The sequence below is a fragment of the Oryx dammah genome, unplaced genomic scaffold (assembly GCF_014754425.2).
Source record: "Oryx dammah isolate SB20612 unplaced genomic scaffold, SCBI_Odam_1.1 HiC_scaffold_11, whole genome shotgun sequence".
In the NCBI taxonomy this organism is placed as follows: Eukaryota; Metazoa; Chordata; class Mammalia; order Artiodactyla; family Bovidae; genus Oryx; species Oryx dammah.
In genome coordinates this window covers 44631644-44652166 of record NW_024070195.1, presented here as the reverse complement: position 1 = coordinate 44652166, position 20523 = coordinate 44631644, and the positions used below count along the sequence as shown (strand labels likewise).

Here is a 20523-nt window from a genome sequence, read left to right as displayed (position 1 = left end):
GAAGGAAAGGAAATCCATGCAAAGAAAACAATGGCGAAAGTAACGCAAGTCGTTGTTGCTTCCAGCAGGAAAACAGGTGGACAAATTTACATTTTGATTACATTACTCTCTATGAACTGAGATGTGTAAGTTTAAAAAGGCTGGGAAAAAATGCAGGGATGTAAGCAGCCCTTTGCAGAAAACTGTCCTCAACAGGAAACCCCTTCTTGCCATGTTAGCAAAGCTATATTTTAACTAAACTTAAATCAGGGCCTCCTCATGCTCTAATCATCTCAACCTAAGCACACTTTTCAAATCTTTTGATCGCACACTACCGTGTCTAACTTGTTGATTCTTCCCATAAATCAAAGAAGTAGAAATGAAGATTAAGTAACGAGCAGGTGACCAGACCTCTTCCCCAGCTTCCCCTTCAGTAATTTCAGGAACGAACTGTGTGAACAAGATAGCAACTAAAGAAAGACCACAAGTTGACAAGGCTGAATGCAGTTGGGGACAGTGATGACCCTGACCCCCACCCCAGTGATTAACTGAGATCATTCCCCTTTTCACTTAAAAATTTTTGTGATAGAGTAGAATCTTCAGACCTGTTTTTTGGGGGGCACAAGTCTACCTTCTTCCCAAGTTACTGGCTTTCTGATTAAAAGAAACTTCCTTTTCATTTTTATTTTCAAGCTCTCAATTCTGTTCCATTAATCTGTTTGTTTTTATGCCAGAATCATATTGTTTTGATTACTATAAATTTATAGTATAGCTTGAAATAGGGTAAGATGGTATTCCATGCTTTGTTCTTTTGAAGGATTGTTTTGTCTACTCTTTTTTGTTTCCATATAAACTTTAGGATGGTTTTTCTATATCTATAAAAATACCATTGGAATCTTGATAGGGATTACACTGAATCTATAGTGTTTTTGGCAGAATTAAATTTTTAATAATATTAATTCTTCTCATTCAAGAGCACAGGATACCCTTTCACTTATTTGTGACTAGAAAGTAAAACAAGCATCTTTCATCAATGTCTTATAGTTTTCAGAGTAAAGGTTTTTCACCTTTTTTTATGCTATTGTCCATGGGATTGCTTATTTTCTTTATTTTTTCTGATAATCTGTTGCTAGTATATAAAAAGGCTATTGATTTTTGTATGTTAGTTTTGCTGTCCTATAATTTTACTGAATTAATTGATTTGATCTGACAACTTTGGGATGAAGTCTTTAGGATTTTCCAAACATGTATAACCTTGGAGATTTTGCAGATTCAGTTCCAGTTCACTGCTATAAAATGAATATCGCAATAAATGAGTCATATGAAATTTTTGGTTTCCTGGTGCATATAAAGTTATGTTTACACTATACTGTAGGCTATTAAGTGTACAGTAGCATTATGTCAAAAAATAATGTGCATACTTCAAGAATACTTTATTGCCAAAAAATGCTAACTATCGTGATTATTTTGCAAGTTGAAATATTTTTGCTGGTAGAGGGTTTAAAATATTGCAAGCATTACCAAAATGTAACATAGAGACACAAAGTGAGTAAATGCTTCTAGAAAAATGGTGCCTACAGGCTGCTCAATACAATCTACTGCCATAAATCTTCAATTTGTTAAAAAAAGAAAAAAGTTGAAAAGAGCCATAAAGTGAAGTGCAATGAAACACAGTATGCCTGTATATAAAATCATGTATCTACAAATAAAGATGATTTTACTTCTTTCTTTCTTTCTTTCCAACTCTGATGAATTTATTTCTTTTTTTGCCAGATGGCTCTGGAAAGGACTTCCAGTACTATGTTTGTTTCTTTTAAATGAATTTACTTATTTTAATTAGAGGATAATTATTTACAGTATTGTGATGGTTTTTGCAGCATATCAGAATGGATCAGCCGCAGGTGCATGTGTGTTCCCCCCATCCTAAATCCCCCCCTCCCTCCCCACCCCATCCCTCTGGGTTGTTCCAGAGCACCAGCTTTGGGTGCCCTGCTTCACGCATCAAACTTGTGCTGGTCATCTATTTTACATATGCTAATGTACGTTTCGATGTTATTTGCTCAGACTACACCACAAAATTACAGTGATCAAAACAGATTGGTACTGGAACAAAGACAGCAATACAAATCAATGGAACAAAATGGAAAGTCCAGAAATAAATTCACACACCTATGGATAGCTTATCTTTGACAAAGGAGGCAAAAATATAGAATGGAGAAAATACAGTCTCTTCAACAAGTGATGCTGGGAAAACTAGTCAACTATGTGTCGAAGAATGAAACTAGAACAGTTTCTAATTCCATACACAAAAAGAAACACACACACACAAAAAAAAAAAGAAACACAAAATTGATTAAAGATTACACTGAATGTAAGACTAGAAAATGCATAACTTTTAGAGGAAAACATAAGCAGAACACTCTCTGACATAAATCTCAACAAAATCCTCTATGAACCACTTCCAGAAATGGAAATAAAAACAAAAATAAACAAATGGGACATAGTTCAACTTAAGAGCTTTTGGACAATGAAGGAAACTATAAGCAAAATGAAAAGACAGCCTTCAGAAAGGGAGAAAATAATAGCAAATGAAACAACTGATGAACAACCTAATTGAAAAGTGGGCAAAAGACCTAAACAGATATTTCTCCAAAGAAGACATACAGATACTAATAAATACTTGAAAAGATGCTCAGCATCACTCATTAGTAGAGAAATGCAAATCAAAACCACAGTGAGGTATCACCTCACACTAGTCAGACAGCCATCATCAAAAAGTCTACAGAATAAATGCTGGAAAGGATGTGGAGAAAAGAAAACCCTCTCACACTGTTGGGAATGCAAACTGGCATAGTCACTATGCAGAACAGTGTGGAGATTCCTTAAAATCTGGAAATAGAAAAGCCATATGACCCAATAATCCCACTACTGGGCATATACAATGAGGAAACCAGAACTGGAAGAGACACTTGTGCCCCAGTGTTCGTTGCAGCACAATTTACAACAGCTAGGACATGGAACCACCTAGATGTTCAATGTTAGCTGAATGGATAAGGAAGCTGTGGTACATATACTGAGCCAGAAGGGAAGCCCAAGAATACTAGAGTGGGTGGCCTTTCCTTCTCCAGCAGATCTTCCCAACCCAGGAATCAAACCAGGGTCTCCTGCATTGCAGGCAGATTCTTTACCAACTGAGCTGTCAGGGAAGCCCTCATATACACAAAGAAATATTACTCAGGTATAAAAAGGAACACATCTGAGTCAGTTCTAATGAGGTGGATGAACCTGAAGCCTATTATATAGAATGAAGTAAGTCAGAAAGAGAAAGACACTGTATATTATGCATATATATGGAATTTAGAAAGATGGTAACAATCATTCTACATGAAGGGCAGAAAAGGAGACACAGACTTAAACAACAGACATCTAGACCTATGTTGAATAGGTGTGGTGAGAATGAGCACCATTGTCTTGTTTCTCAACTTAGAGGAAAAGATTTCAACCTGAAACCATTAAGTGTATATATGTGTGTGTGTGTGTGTGTGTGTGTGTATGTCAATATATATGTGTGTATGTATATATATAAAATATTATCAGTAAATATATATGTCACATATATGTTATTAAGTATATGTTATCAGTATATATATTAGTTATGCTATATATTATATACAGGGTATATATATATATATTATCAGTATATGTGTATATATAGTATATACTGACAATATACAGCCTTAATGCAATCCTTTCCCAATTTGGAAGCAATTCCTTGTTCCATGTCCAGTTCCAATTATTGCTTCTTGTCCTGCATATAGGATTCTCAGGAGACAGGTAATGTGGTCTGGTATTCCCAACTCATTAAGAATATCCCAGTTTGTTGGGACCCACACAGCCAAAGGCTTCAGCATAGTCAATAATCAGAAGTAGATGTTTTTTGGAAAATCCTTGCTTTTTCTATTATCCAATGTATGCTGGCAATTTGATCTCTAGTTTCTCTGCCCTTTCTTTTTTTTTTTCCTCTAAATCCAGCTTGAACATCTAGAATTTCTCGGTTCACATAGTGCTGAAGCCTAGCTTGAAGGATTTTGAGCGTAATCATGCTTGCATGTGAAGTGAGTGCAATTGTAAGGTAATTTGACCATTCTTTGGCTTTGCCTTTCTTTGGAATTGGAATGAATATTGACCTTTTCCAGTCCTATGGCAACTGCTGAGTTTTCCAAATTTGCTGGCATAATTAGTGCAGCACTGTCACAGCATCATCTTTTAGGATTTGAAATAGCTCAGCTGAAATTCCACCACCTCCACTAGCTTTGTTCATAATAATGTTTCCTAAGGCCCTCTTGACTTCATACTCCAGGATGTCTGGATCTAGGTGAGTGACCACACCATGGTGGTTATCTGGGTCATTAAGATCTTTTTTTGTACAATTCTTCCGTATATCCTTGCCACCTTTTCTTAATCTCTTCTGTTTCTGTTAGGTCCTTTCCATTTCTGTCCTTTATTGTGCCTTTTTTTGCATGAAATGTCCCCTTGGACTCTCCAATTTTCTTAAAGAGATCTCTAGTCTTTCCCATTCTATTGTATTCCTCTATTTCTTTGCATTTTTCACTTAAGAAAGCTTTCTTATTTTTCCTTGGTTTCCTCTGGGATTCTGCATTCACTTGGATATATCTTTCTGTTTCTCCTTTGTCTTTCACATCTCTTCTTTCCTCAGCTATTTGTAAGGCCTCCTCAGACAACCACTTTGCCTCCTTGCATTTCTTTTTCTTGGGGATGGTTTTGTTCATCCCTCCTGTACAATGTTATAAACCTCCATCCATAGTTCTTCAGTCACTCTACCAGATCTAGTCCCTTGAATCTATTCATCATCTCCACTGTATAATCTTAAGGGATTTGGTTTAGGTCATACCCTGAATGGCCTAGTGGTGTTCCCTACTTTCATCATTTTGAGCCTGAATTTTGCAATAAGGAGCAGATGATCTGAGACACAGTCAGCTCTAAGGGTTTTTTTTTTTTTTTTTTTTTTTTTTGCTGACTGTATAGAGCTTCTCCATCTTTGGCTGCAAAGAATATAATCAATCTGATTTTGGTATCTACCATCTGGTGACGTCCATGTGTAGAGTTGTCCCTTGTGTTGTTGGTAAAGAATGTTTGCTATGACTAGTGTGTTCTCTTGGCAAAATTATTTTAGCATTTGCCCTACTTCGTTCTGTACTGCAAGGACAAACTTGCCTGTTACTCTAGGTATCTCTTGCCTTCCTACTTTTGCATTCCAGTCTCCTATGATGAAAAGGACATAATTTTTCAGTGTTAGTTCTAGAAGGTCTTGTAGGTCTTCATAGAATCCTTCAACTTCAGCTTCTTCAGCATTATTGGTTGGGTTACATACTTGGATTACTATGATATTGAATGGTTTGCCTTGGAAATGAACCAGGATCAATCTTTCATTTTTGAGATTGTAACCAAGGACTCTTTTGTTGACTATGAGGGCTACTCCATTCCTTCTAAGGGATTCTTGCCCACAATAGTAGATATAATAGTCATCTGAATTAAATTCACCCATTCCTGTCCATTTTAGTTTACTGATTCATAAAATGTCAGTGTTTACTCTTGCAATTTCCTGTTTGACCACATCCAATTTATCTTGATTCATGGACCTAACTTTCCATGTTTTGATGCAATATTTTTCTTTACAGCATGAATATTTACTTTCACCACCAAATACAACCATAATTAGATGCCGTTTCTGCTTTGGTTCAACCTCTTCATTCTTTCTTGGGCTATTTCTCTGGTCTTCCCCTGTAGCATGTGTGAGTGTCTTAGTCACTCAATCATGTCCAATGCTTTGCAACCCCATGGACTGTAGCCCAGCAGGCTCCTCTGTCTTTGGAATTCTCCAGGCAAGGGCACTGCAGTGGATTGCCATTCCCTTCTCCAGGGGATCTTCCCAACCCAGAGATTGAACCTGGGTCTCCAGCATTGCAGGCAGATTCTTTACCATCTGATCCATGAGAAAAGGCTCCCAGCAGCATAGTGGACACCTACCGACCTAGGGGTTTGTCTCTCAGTGTCATATCTTTTTGCCTTTTTGTACTGTTCATGAGAAACCCCGGGCTGAAATATCAACAGCCTAAGATATGCAGATGACAAACCAGTCAATTCTAAAGGAAATCAGTCGTGACTATTGGAAGGACTAATGCTGAAGCTGAAACTCCAATACTTTGGCCACCTGATATGAAGAAAAAAACTGACTCATTTGAAAAGACCCTGATTCTGGGAAAGATTGAAGGAAGGAAGAGAAGGGGACAACACAGGATGAGATGGCATCACCAACTGGATGGACGTGAGTTTGAACAGAGAAGAGAGCAACAGAGGATTAGCTGGTTGGCTGGGATCACTGACTCAATGGACATGAGTTTGAACACATTCAGGGAGATAGTGAAGGACAGGGAAGCCTGGCAGGCTGGAGTTCATGGGGTAGTAGAGAGTCAGACATGACTTAGAAACTGAACAACAGTATATTAATTAATATTACTATATATAGTAATCTTAATAGATTCAGAAAAAAACATTTGACAAATTCTGTATTTGTTCATGATATAAACTAAACAAATTAACTGTAGAAAAAATGTACCTCACTGATAATATATATGTCATTCTATCAATGGATATTTCATATTGATTGGTTTGTGTATGTTAAAATATCCTTGCATACCAGGTATCAATCATGATCATTGTGAATGATTTTTTAATGTGCTTCTGTATTCAATTTGGCGGTAATAAAATGTCTTAATTGCTGTAGATGTATATGAATTCTTGAAACCTGGTAGTGTACATCCTCCAGCTTTTTTCTTCTTTACTGTGGCTATCTTGGGCCTGTAGGTTTTTTACATTACCATTTAAAGTTTAGAATCATTTTTTCAATATAATCCTCTCTCTTCCAAAACCAAAAATAAATAAATCTCTAATTTTTAGATTAGAATGTTAGTAACTTAGTAAATCAAGTTGGGAATGCTAATCCAGAGGTTTGGTGTCATTAATATGGTATAATTCTCCTTTTAGCTGCTGCTGCTAAGTCGCTTCAGTCATGTCCGACTCTGTGCGACCCCATAGACAGCAGCCCACCAAGCTCCCCCGTCCATGGGATTTTCCAGGCAAGAGTGCTGGAGTGAGTTGCCATTGACTTCTCCACTCCTTTTAGCTAGGGCTTCTTTAATTTCTCCCAACACTAAAAATCTTGCACATTTTTCATTGGAATATTCCCTTAGTTTTTAAATAGTTACACCATTTTAAGTCATGTTTATTTTTAATTTCCCATTGTTTCTAACTACTATATAGAACTATAATTTGCATTTTATATTGACGTAATTCGACTGATGTTGAAAGTGAAACTACAATTCTTTGGCCACCTGATGTGAAGAACTGCCTCGTTTGAAAAGACCCCGATGCTGGGAAAGATTGAAGACGGGAAGAGAAGGATGAGATGGTTGGATGGCTTCACCAATTCAGTGGACATGAGTTTAGGTGGACTCTGGGAGTTGGTGATGGACAGGGAGGCCTGGCGTGCTGCAATTCATGGGGTCGCACTGAGTCAGACACGACTGAGCAACTGAACTGAACTGAATATCAAGAAAGCTTGCTAAATAATGCTATTTCTAACAGTTTATTTCTATATGTATATTAAAATTTTCTATACACATAACCATGTCATCTGCAAATAACTTAAGTTGTATTTCTTTCCACAACTCTGCCTTTTTTTTTTGTTTGTTTTACTATACTAGATGGAACCTTCAATAAAATGTTAACAAAAATGACAATAAATGTTTTACTTTTCAGTGATAAGGGGAAAATGTTCAGCATTTGACCATTAATTATGATGTTAGCTACTGGGTTTTTGAGAGTAGACTTTATAAGGTTAAGGAAGATAGGTTCTTTTCCTAATTTGCTGAGGTTTTTAGATCATAAATGACATTTGAGGTCAGCAGAATTCTATAATAACCCCCACATTCTTGCTCCCTGGTGTGGTTGCCCCATATAATCGTCTCACTTGATTGTGGAAAGGACCTGATTTAATGGGATGTCACACCTTTGATTAGATCATGTTGTCTGACAAATCTGAGTAAGTTTTGAAGATGTGATCAAATCCCCAATCAATTGGCTGTGAGTTAATTAAAAGGGAGATTATTTTGCCTAAGCTAATCATGTGAGCCCCTTGAAAGAGAATCTAGAAATTGGAAACTGTTGCTCTAATGATCTTGCAGCTATCATTTGGAGAGGATGTATGAGAGTATCTATGAGGGGGCAAGTGGCAAAAAGCTATTATTATTACATTTCAGCACCAATTAAGATGAGGCTTCCCTGGTGACAGAAACAGTAAAGAATCTGCCTGCAATGAAGGAGATCTGGGTTCAGTCCCTAGGTTGCAAAAATCCCCTGGAGAAGGAAATGGCAACCCAGTCCAGTATTCTTGCTTGGGGGAAAACTCCATGGACCGAGGAGCCTGACAGGCTACATTCCATAGGGTTGGAAAGAGTTGGACACAACTGAGTAACTCACACACACATCAATTAAGATAAGCATTTTTTTCCATCTTTAGTCTGGCAATGTGATGAACTGTTTATTGATTTTACATTTAAAACCAACTTCACACTCCTGCTATAAACCTCATTTGATTATAATATTTGCCCTTTTTACATTTTACAACTGTGATGTTTTGTTTAGAATTTTGCATTCATAAAAGATATTGGCCTGTAGTTTTCCCTTCTTGAGTTGTCTCTGTCAAGTTTTGGTATTGGTATTATGCTGATTTGTAAAATGAGTCAGGAAATGTTTCTTCTCTATTTTCCTAAGGTATACTGATGTAAAATTGATTTTATTTGTTCTTTAAATGTTTGGAAGAATTTACCAGTGAAGTGATTAGAGACTGGTGCTTTTGGTAAGAGTTTCTTTTTAATACAGTCAGCTTTTCAAACTGTATTATAGCTAGATTTTCTATTCTCACCATGTATGATTTTTGATGCTTTGTTTTCCAATGAATTTATCCATTTCATCTATATTTTCAAATACAGTGGCATGATGTTTGCATAGCATCTTAGAGCCTCAATAATCATGAAAGAGGAGAGTGAAAAAGCTGGCTTAAAATTCAACATCCAAAAAATTAAGATCTTAGTGTCTGGTCCCATCACTTAATGGCAAACAGAAAGGGAAAAAGTGGAAGCAGTGACAGATTCTCTCTTCTTGGGCTCCAAAATCACTGTGGATGGTGACTGTAGCCGTGAAATTAAAAGATGCTTGCTTCCTGGAAGGAAAGCTATGACAAACCTAGACAGTGTATTAAAAAGCAAAGGCATCACTTTGCCGACAAAGGTCCATATAGTCAAAGCTATGGTCTTTCCAGTAGTCATGTACAGTTGTGAGAATTAGACCATAAAGAAGGCTGAGTGCCAAAGAATTGATGCTTTCGATTTATGGTGCTGGAGAAGATCTTTGAAAGTCCCTTGGTCTGCAAGGAGATCAAACTAGTCAATCCTAAAGGAAGTCAATCCTGAATATTCATTGGAAGGACTGATGCTGAAGCTGAAGCCCCAGTATTTTGGCCACCTGATATGAAGAGCTGACTCACTGGAAAAGACCCTGATGCTGGGAGAGACTGAAGAGAAAAGAAGAGGAGTGCAGCAGAGGGTGAGATGGTTGGATAATATCACTGACCCAGTGGACATGAACTTGAGCAAACTCTTGGAGATAGTGAGGAACAGGGAGGCCTGGATGCTGCAGTCTATGGGGTTGCAAAGAGTCAGACATGGGTTAATGACCGAACAACAACAACAATATCTATCAAACTGAAGACAGCCTTCCTTTTTTATTTCTATGGTAATTTTTTTTCTCTCTTTTGGTTTCTTTACAAGCTTTCCTAGGAATTTAATCTTATCAAAGAATCAAATCTTTGCTCTCTTGATATTCTCTATTGTATGTCCACTTTTTTCATTGATTTCTGCCCTTTTCCTTTTTATTCCCTTCCTTCTATATTTTTTGTTTGTTTGTTTGTTTTTGAGGTTTGAGTTCTGTATCTAGATTATTAAATTACTATTTTCAGCTTTTCCTGTTTTAATATATGTGTTGATTTCAACCTTTTATTTTTCAAATACATGCATTTCCTATTAAATTTAGTACTGCTTTAGCTAACTAACACAAGTTTTTCCATAGCACACTCTGTAAAATTTAAATCCTTTCAACTTGTTGAACTTGCTCTATAACCAGCATAAGGTCAACTTTGGGAAATACTCCATATGCACAAGAAACTGTCCATTAATATTTGTGTCTAGCGTTGTATGAATTTTAAGCTAGCTAATAGCTTTTTAAAAAATCTTCTATATCTTTACTTATATTTTAGCTGTTTTCTGTATGAAATTATAAGTGAGACGTGCTGGAATAGGCAACCAAATTATACATTTGTTTCTCTCTTTCTTTTATGACTTTTGCTTTATATTTTTTATGCTATGTTATTTTAGCTTTTGTTTGAATGAAACAGTTTCCTATTTGCCTTCTTTGAAGAAAGTTGTCAATGGATATATTAATAAAATTCTAGTTTTGCTTACTTGGAGTTTATTGAGCTTAGGTTGATGTCTCTCAGTTTTGGAAAACTTTTGACCATCAGTTCTTCAGATTTCGATACTGCCTCATCCTCTCCCTCTCTTATCCTTCTGAGAATATAGTTATATATATAGTGAATTAAGTCAGGAAGAGAAAAGCAAATATCATATATTAACACATATAATGTGGAATCTAGGAAACTGGTGCAGAGGAACCTATTTACAGGGTGAGAATAGAGATGCAGATGCAGAGAGCAGACAGGTGGACATGAGGCAGGGCAAGGAAGTGGGATAGGATAAACTGGGAAACGGATTTCCATACGTACACTACCATGTGTAAAATGGTGGGAGCTGCTGTACAGCACAGGGAGCTCTGGTCTGTGCTCTGTGATGACCTAGAGGGGTGGGATGGGGAGGTGAGAAGTAGGTCTAAGAGGGTGGGGATATATGTATACACACAGCTGATTTACTTAATCATATAGCAGAAACTAACCCAACATTGTAAAGCAACTATACTCCAATAAAAACAAACAAAAGTCTGAATGTGTCCCACCCATCTCTTCCTAGTGTTTTGGATTTTCCCTTATATTTTCCTCTGTGTACTGCAACCTGGATATATTTTATTGCATTTATTTAAGATATCTAAGTGTGTATGCTATTTAACCCATACATTGAGTTCTTAATTTCAGACATTGCATTCATACCTACAAAATCTCTTTTTTTGTTGTTGTTTACTGAAACCATTCAATGAAATTCTCCCTCTTTTAATTCATAATTTTAAATATTTTTACGATGATTACTGCATCTATTGCTTCTATTGATAGCCTTTTCCCTTGGTTAGTGTCACGTTTTATGCTTCACGTGTCTCAAAAGGTTTAAATGTAGGCTATATACTTGGCCATAATAATTAGTGTTGTCCCTTGATGTCTGTAGGGGATTGGTTCCATGGGACCCCTCTCCTCTGCACCAAAATCCATAGTTGCTAAAGTCTGCCAACTAAGAATTGACACTTTCCAGCATGGCAACCCACTCCAGTATTCTTGCCTGGAGAATATCATGGACTGAGGAGCCTGGTGGACTACAGGCCAAGGGGTCACAAACAGTCAGGCATGACTGAGCAACTACACCTAGCACGTTTGCCTCTAAAAGGATGAAGTCACTAGCCACTGCAGTCTCTGAGCTTCAACACACCTGAAAAGATTTCAGGGATGAGATCAGGAACGAGGCACCCGGTGTTCTGGAAAACTGGCAGAACAGGTCTTTAGATAATTAAATATTTTCAGGAGATTTTATGAGCTTAAATATTTGCATCTTCTCATATCTAGAAAAGCACTAAAATCTTTAATGGAGACATCTGCTCCTCGTGACTAGCAGTAACCTCCACAAAACTAGCAGCAACCTTCTGCAAAAATGTGTATTTGATTGCATGTACTCTCCCTTCACCCAAACCATATATATATCGACCTCTTCCTCATCTCTTACAAGCAGTTTCTCAGAGCTATCTGAGAGGCTATCTCCTGGTCCTTAATTGGCCCAAAATAAAACTTAACTCACAACTCTCACATTGTGGGGGTTTTGGGACAAGTCTTTTATATAAAATGGCATAATATTTGTGTATAACCTGCACACATACTCTCATATACTTTAAACCATATCTAGGTTATTTATAATACCTAATGCTAGGTAAATGTTATGTAAAAAGTTGAAAATACAATATAAATAGACATTTCTCCAAAGAAGATATACAGATGGCTGACAAACACATGAAAAGATGCTCAACATCACTCATTATCAGAGAAATGCAAATCAAAACCACAATGAGGTACCATTTCACGCCAGTCAGAATGGCTGCGATCCAAAAGTCTACAAGCAATAAATGCTGGAGAGGGTGTGGAGAAAAGGGAACCCTCTTACACTGTTGGTGGGAATGCAAACTAGTACAGCCACTATGGAGAACAGTGTGGAGATTCCTTAAAAAACTGGAAATAGAACTGACTTATGACCCAGAAATCCCACTGCTGGGCATACACACCAAGGAAACCAGAATTGAAAAGAGACACGTGTACCCCAGTGTTCATCGCAGCACTGTTTGTAATAGCCAGGACATGGAAGCAACCTAGATGTCCATCAGCAGACGAATGGATAAGAAAGCTGTGGTACATATACACAATGGAGTATTACTCAGCCATTAAAAAGAATACATTTGAATCAGTTCTAATGAGGTGGATGAAACTGGAGCCTATTATACAGAGTGAAGTAAGCCAGAAAGAAAAACACTAATACAGTATAGTAACACATATATATGGAATTTAGAAAGATGGTAACGACAACCCTCTATGCGAGACAGCAAAAGAGACACAGATGTATAGAACAGTCTTTTGGACTCTGTGGGAGAGGGAGAGGGTGGGATGATTTGGGAGAATGGCATTGAAACATGTATAGTATCATATGTGAAATGAATCGCCAGTCCAGGTTCGATGCAGGATACAGGATGCTTGGGGCCAGTGCACTGAGATGACCCAGAGGGATGGTACGGGGAGGAAGGAGGGAGGGGGGTTCAGGATGGAGAACACATGTATACCTGTGGTGGATACAGGTTGATGTATGGCAAAACCAATACAATATTGTAAAGTAATTAACCTCCAATTAAAATAAATAAATTTATATTTTAAAAAAATACTATATAAATAGTTGTCAGTGTACAGGAAATTCAAGTTTTGCTTTTTGAAACTTTGTAGAATTTTTTAAATATGCTTTGTTTAATCTATGGATGCAGAACTGGCAGATATGGAGGGCTAACTGCATAGATATTGACACTGAGATGATTTCCTAAAGAAGGTCAATCTTTTCTTCTTCAAGAGTGATATGGTGAAGAATGGAACACCTCAATTTAGTCAATAACTGAGCATGGTCAGAGCTACAGAAAAGTTTGGTTAAACTTATTTGTGTGTGTGTGCATGTGTGTGTGTGCACACGTGTGTGTGCCTGGTTGCAAATATTTCAAGGGCTATGCCTACCATGTGCGTGTTTTGGGCTCTCTTCAGGCTTGTCCATCCCCACGTTTGGCAGCAATGTAGACACTGTCTTCCCCTTCCCATAACTACTCATAATATCCCAGCATTCTGAAATATTCCAAGAGGCTCAAATAATATATTATCTTTCAAATATTATAAATATCAACTGTTGAATATTAATATTAATTATTGACTACCTCAAGCTGTATTTTAATAAGGAATATGATATTTGAGAAAGCTAAGTTTAAATACAAAAAAAAACATCATTCTACTCAAGGTCACGTGTGTGTGCCTGCTAAGTTTCTAAATCATGTATGACTCTTTGTGACCCACCAGGCACCTCTGTCCATGGGATTCTTCAGCCAAGAATACTAGAGTAGGTTGCTATGCCCTCCACAAGGGGATCTTCCAACACAAGGATCCAATCCATGTCTCCTGCATTGCAGGCAGATTCTTTACCACTGAGCCACCTGGGAAGCCCATCAAGGGCATAACACCTCTATATATCAACAAGACAAATACAGGTGGTGACCACACACTTTGGTGATTAATTTTTTGTGAGTGCCTTTTGGAAAAATCTAATTAACAAGAGTCACTCGAGTGAGCACAAGCCCTAATATTTAGTAATTTGTAAGTTATAATATGCCTTCTAATGCACATATTCAGATTAAAATTCTATGATAAATAGACATATTCCACTACTCTTGCCTGGAAAATCCCATGGACAGAAGAGCCTGGTAGGCTGCAACCATGGGGTGGCTGGGAGTTGGACACAACTGAGCTATTTCACTTTCACTTTTCACTTTCATGCATTGGACAAGGAAATGGCAACCCACTCCAGTGTTCTTGCCTGGAGAATCTCAGGGACGGGGAGCCTGGTGGGCTGCCGTCTATGGGGTTGCATAGAGTTGGACACTACTGAGACTTAGCAGCAGCAATAGTAGCAGCAGCAGCATACAGTAGTCATGTAGGGATGTGAGAGTTGGACTATAAAGAAAGCTGAGCATCAAAGAATTGATGCTTTTGAACTGTGGTGTTGGAGAAGACTCTTGAGAGTCCCTTGGACTGCAAGGAGATGCAACCAGTCCATCCCAAAGGAAATCAGTCCTGAATATTCATTGGAAGGACTGATGTTGAAGCTGAAACTGCAATACTTTGGCCACCTAATGCAAAGAACAGACTCATTGGAAAAGATCCTGATGCTGGGAATGAGTGAAGGCAGGAGGAGAAGGGGACAACAGAGGGTGAGATGGTTGGACGGCATCACCGACTCAATAGACATGGGTTTGAGTAAGCTCTGGGAGCTGGTGATGGACAGGGAGGCCTGCCATGCTGTAGTCCATGGGGTCGCAAAATGTCAGACATGACCGAGTGACTGAACTGAACTGAACTGAACTGATGATAAACAGCATCACCTAAACAAGAAAGCTGAGCACCAAAGAACTGATGCTTTTGAAGTGTGGTGTTGGAGAAGACTCTTGAGAGTCCCTTGGACTTCAAGGAGATTCAACCAGTCCATTCTGAAGGAGATCAGCCCTGGGATTTCTTTGGAAGGAATGATGCTAAAGCTGAAACTCCAGTACTTTGGCCACCTCATGCGAAGAGTTGACTCATTGGAAAAGACTTTGATGCTGGGAGGGATTGAGGGCAGGAGGAGAAGGGGATGACAGAGGATGAGACGGCTGGATGGCATCACTGACTCGATGGACGTGAGTCTGAGTGAACTCCGGGAGTTGGTGATGGACAGGGAGGCCTGGCGTGCTGCGATTCATGGGGTCGCACAGAGTCGGACACGACTGAGTGACTGAACTGAACTGAACTGAACTGAACTGAAACTTTATTTCTGACAGAATAAAGGGTATATGGAGTTTCCCTAGTGGCTCAGCAGTAAAGAATCCACGCACAGGGCAGGACTGCACGAGACACGGACTTCATCCCTGGGGCAGAAAGATCCCCTGGAGGAGGGCAGAGGACCCCACTCCAGTACTCTCGCCTGGAGAATCCCATGGACCAAGGAGCCTGGTGGGCTACAGTCCATAGCGTCACAAAGAGTCGACATGACTGAAGCAACTTGGCACACATGCACACAAAGGGTATATGTTATAAGGACCTAGGATAATTCATCAAAGTTTATTGTAGTCAATCAGGTAATAATTCCAATCTTCTTCAAACTGTTTCTTACATATAACTTTCTATAATTTTAGGCTGATGATTGTTTTTTCTCAGTATAGAAATGTATGTGTTATAAATTGGTGGAAACAAAAATAAAACTCTATATGTATATTCAATACTAACATTACAAAGCATCATCCATAACAAAAATAATGTAAGAATACAAAGTTGATTGACATATATGAGAGAACACTGATCAATTTTTTAAGTTTATATAGATGATAACAGACAAGTTTTTCTGTTGATTTCATTTTGAAAAAAATACTGATTCACTGTTACAATTTGAAATATGAAAAGTTGAAAACTATTACTATAACATAAATGATTATAATGGATTTCGTCCTGGAGAAAATACCAATATTACAATCAATAGTATAGTGATTTAGGATATGACTAACTAATACAAAACAGGGAGTAGAGGCACAGATGATTCTAAAATACTCACTTCACAGTAGGAATTCAATTGCAAAGTGTTACATACCCAAAATTTTTCTTTCTGCCCATGTGCTCCTCTTAGTGTGCCCCATCTAGAAATAATAATAAAAATTATTGGCATGGTTAAAAATGCTTGAGTTGCATCTTGATAAAGCACAAATTATTGTGGGAATTATATCTTTTCTATTTCCCTTTGTTCCACCATGTTTCATTATGGAACTATCATCATTGCCTACAGAAAGGTGAATGTACCCTTTCTTTTTAACCAAAGCATCATTAACTTTTTAAGAGTACACTTATCTAGTCCAAATGGCTTGAAATCAAACTCATTGATCAAAGGAAATAAGCCTTAGGGCAGCTGGGATGCAAGGATTTAAAGTATTTAAATATATCTCCCCTCTTTACGTCTCATCTTCCGAAACTACTAAAACTCTCCAAGAATACTGATAAAACCATGAAGTAAATAAAGATAATTGCTATAAAAGTGTGTTTTTGCAAATATATTCATATGCATATATTATTCCATAAAATGACTAATATGGGGTTTCTCTATATACATGCACATATGGAAATCAAACCCTATATTCTCAGTAAATGAAGAGGAGAAAGTTGCAAAATATGAAGAGAAACTTAAGAGCCTATTGATGAGGATGAAGGAGGAAAGTGAAAAAGCTGTCTTAAAACCCAACATTAAAAAAACTAAGATCGTGGCAACCAGTCCCATCACTTCATGGCAAATGGAAGGGGGAAAAGTGGAAGCAGTGACAGATTTTATTTTCTTGGGCTCCAAAATCACTGTGGATGGTGACTACAGCCATGAAATTAAAAGATTTGCTCCTTGGAAGGAAAGCTATGACAGACCTAGACAGTGTATTAAAAAGCAAAGACATCACTTTGCTGACAAAGGTCCATATAGTCAAAGCTACAATTTTTCCAGTAGTCATGTACAGATGTGAGAGTTGGACTGTAAAGAAGGCTGAGCACTGAAGAACTGATGCTTTTGAATTGTGGAGAAGATGGAGAAGACTCTTAAGAGTCCCTTGGACATCAAGGAGATCAAACAAGTCAATCCTAAAGGAATTCAGTCCTGAATATTCATTGGAAGGATTGATGCTGAAGCTCCAATACTTTGGCTACCTGATGTGAAGAGCTGACAAATTGGAAAAGACCCTGATGCTGGGAAGGATTGAAGGAGAAAGAAGAAAGGGGTGGCAGAGTATGAGATGGTTAGATAGGATCACTAACTCAGTGGAAAGTGAAAGTTGCTCAGTCATGTCCGACTTTTTGTGACCCCATGGACTGTACAGTCCGTGGAATTCTCCAGGCCAGAATACTGGAGTGGGTAGCCTTTCTCTTCTCCAGGGGATCTTCCCAACCCAAGGATTGAACCCAGGTCTCCTGCATTGCAAGTGGATTCTTTACCAGCTGAGCTATGAAGGAAGATTACTCACTGACTCAACGTACATGAATGTGAGCAGACTGTGGGAGATGGTAAAGGAGAAAGGAGCCTGGCTTGTTACAGTCCATGGGGTTGCAAAGAGTTGAATACAACTTAAAGACTGAATGATGAGGATGATTACATTCTCAATGTAACAGAAAACAATTCATTAAAAAAACATCAAGACTTAAAGTACCTCTTCTTTTTCTCTTGATTAAACCCAGTGACATAAATGTTACTAACATGTTCTATTTACTAATGAAATATCAAGATGTGTCCAAGATCCCAGAATAGGTATGTTGAACCATGACTCCAAATCTCATGTTCTTCTCAATATGTTATATTGCTTCTCTTATAAACATTCAGTCCTCAACTGCAATGTGTCATGAATGGCATCAGTTTTATGTGGAGAAAGCATATTGATCACCACTTCCATGTGCTTTGGTGGATTATGGGAAAATAATCCTGTCCACATCAATTAGCCCCTAATACCTCAAATGAGTGGTTTCCATTGTATAAAAAACATTCTGGAAAAGATATGAATTTGCTGTTCAAATATTATCAATATGTCCATTTCCCAGTAAGCTGTTTTTAATAGGGTATAAATAGAATGATGATGCAGTACCATAGAAGTATTGTTTAAAGACGGCAGGTTTATTTTAAGGATCTTGCGGGCATTCATGTGAATAGGTAATAATGCATTTGGATCATTTGATCCTATGACTAAGAGGTTATCTCTCCTTCTTCCCTGGTGGCTCAGATGGTAAAGAATCTGCCTGCAATGCAGGAGACCTGACTTCAATCCCTGGGTCAGGAAGATCTCCAGGAGAAGTAAATGGCAACCCACTCAAGTATTCTTGCCTGGAGAATTCCATGGACAGGGAAGCTTGGCAAGCTACAGGCCATGGGGTTGCAAAAGAGCTGGACACAATTTAGTGACTAACACTCTTTTCAAACTGATTCAGTTTTCAAAATCATTTTTCAACTTTATAATTACATCTACATTCTTGTAACTTTCCTAAATAGGCTACTGACATTGAAAAATTTACCAGTCAAATGATTCAGCCCCAAATATTCAAGGGTCATTGTGTCCTTCTACCAGTAGAGCATATCTGAAACATTGAGTTGCTCATTTTCTGCTCATGATGGCTATCATGTCAATTTCAGGAAGGTCAAATTCTGGACCACTCAAGGAAACATTATTTCAGGTGGTCTGTCCACTAATTACTTTAGCTATTTATACCAAATACAAAATACATGACTAAATCAGAAGAATCTAAGGAGCCACTTGACTCCAAAACAATATAGGCAGGAGAGGACCCCCAAATCTGAGATCCATCAGAAGTGGTGAGAAGTTGAGGTACATCATGCTTGAGGCACTAAAGAGCCTCATAGGAAAGAACTTCCATTAGAGAAAGAGGTATCTAGACAGAACGAGCTCAATCCAGTAGTTAAACATTTGTCAACAATGAGGAAGAGCCATTAAGGGTATAATCCATTCCCTGTCACTCAGATACGTCCAAATAGAGCTCCATAATGAACTCAGCTAAGTTTGGAGTTGGGGCAGAAACAGGTCAGACTTTTTATTAAAATCTGAAAAAGCTATTTCACTAAAAGCTGTGTATGCCATAAAACACTTTTAGTAATACTCAAAAATAGAGGGTAATGATAGAAATGCATAAGTTTCTTTCCCACTTTGGAAAAGATTTCTAACTTCTTAGGTTCCACTGCACTGAGGATGGTGCATGGGAAGACAAAGCAGTTACCAGAAGAACTGAAAAGACATAATGGCAAAATACACTGTGAAGTAAGTATTGCATGTATTATAAGCCCATTTTAGATTTTCCTGGCACTCTCAGAAATATTGAGACCGTTTTGGAGCATGAAGGTCCACAAATGCATATGGGGTTAAGATATACCAAAATGATGACTACACAATAATTCCACTATCAACAATCAAAGACTAACTACAGCGGACCTTTGAATAATATGGGCTTGAATTGCATAGGTCCACTTATATGGAGTTTGTTTTCACTAAATACATTCTACAATACCACAGGGTCTGAAGTTGGTTGAATCCATGGATGCTGAAGTATGGGTGCTGAGAGCAGATTGTAAAGTTACATTCCGGATTCCAAGGGTGTGGGGCTCGTGCTTAACGCCAGCGTTGTTCTAGGGTCAACCGTAATTCTAACAGCCCTAAGAAACAGCATTTTCTCGCAAAGAAGAAGTGTAGTTGTATAATTTTTCTTATTCTATATCACTGAAAAAAAAGTAAATAAACTATTCTGTAGACATCTAAGAAGTAAAAACTATCACTTTTACTTTTGTTCAAGTGTCATATTTTTCACATGTTCCTAATATTTTGTTATGACTATCTAAATAATATTTAAATGATATAATAGCAAGCATTCTTATCTTATAAATCTATCAACTCTTTGCAGTTGCCTTAAATTTCTTTTCAAGTAGTATTGCTATTTATTACCATTTTAAGATGCATTATTTTGAGCACCAATCATTTTTAACCCAGGGAGAAAGTCAGTGTTCAAATTATTATAAACATTCTCAAGATAGACAGAAAAGTTCATTATCCTTCAATAAGAGTGAGAGAGGGAAAGGAAAATAAGCAGGATAAAGCTGATAGTTTCAGGGGTTTGGATGCTTGTGAAAAAAAATTATAAACAAAGGATGTTGACCTTTATGCAAAATTCAATCAGAAAGAACATATCACACCTCTGCACAGAAGCTATTGTTCAGTTTCCCTGTGTTACAGCTTCTGTGTCAAATGACAAGCAAGTTTCATCCATCAGAGACTCTAACGCTTGCACTACAACCTTCAGCTATCTTTTCTTTCCTCTGTCCTCCGTGGACAATTCCTAAGATGGTAATCAAA

The 20523-nt window shown here is 37.8% G+C and overlaps 1 protein-coding gene across 1 annotated transcript in view; it reads right to left on the bottom strand.

Annotated features, from left to right (window-relative positions):
• The window catches only part of TINAG (tubulointerstitial nephritis antigen), a 107361-nt gene that overhangs the window by 1321 nt on the left and 85517 nt on the right, over positions 1 to 20523 (bottom strand). Inside the window, exon 10 of the mRNA XM_040249181.1 lies at positions 16239 to 16284. Coding sequence (XP_040105115.1) covers positions 16239 to 16284 — 46 coding nt within the window. The remainder of the gene's footprint in view (positions 1 to 16238; positions 16285 to 20523) is intronic.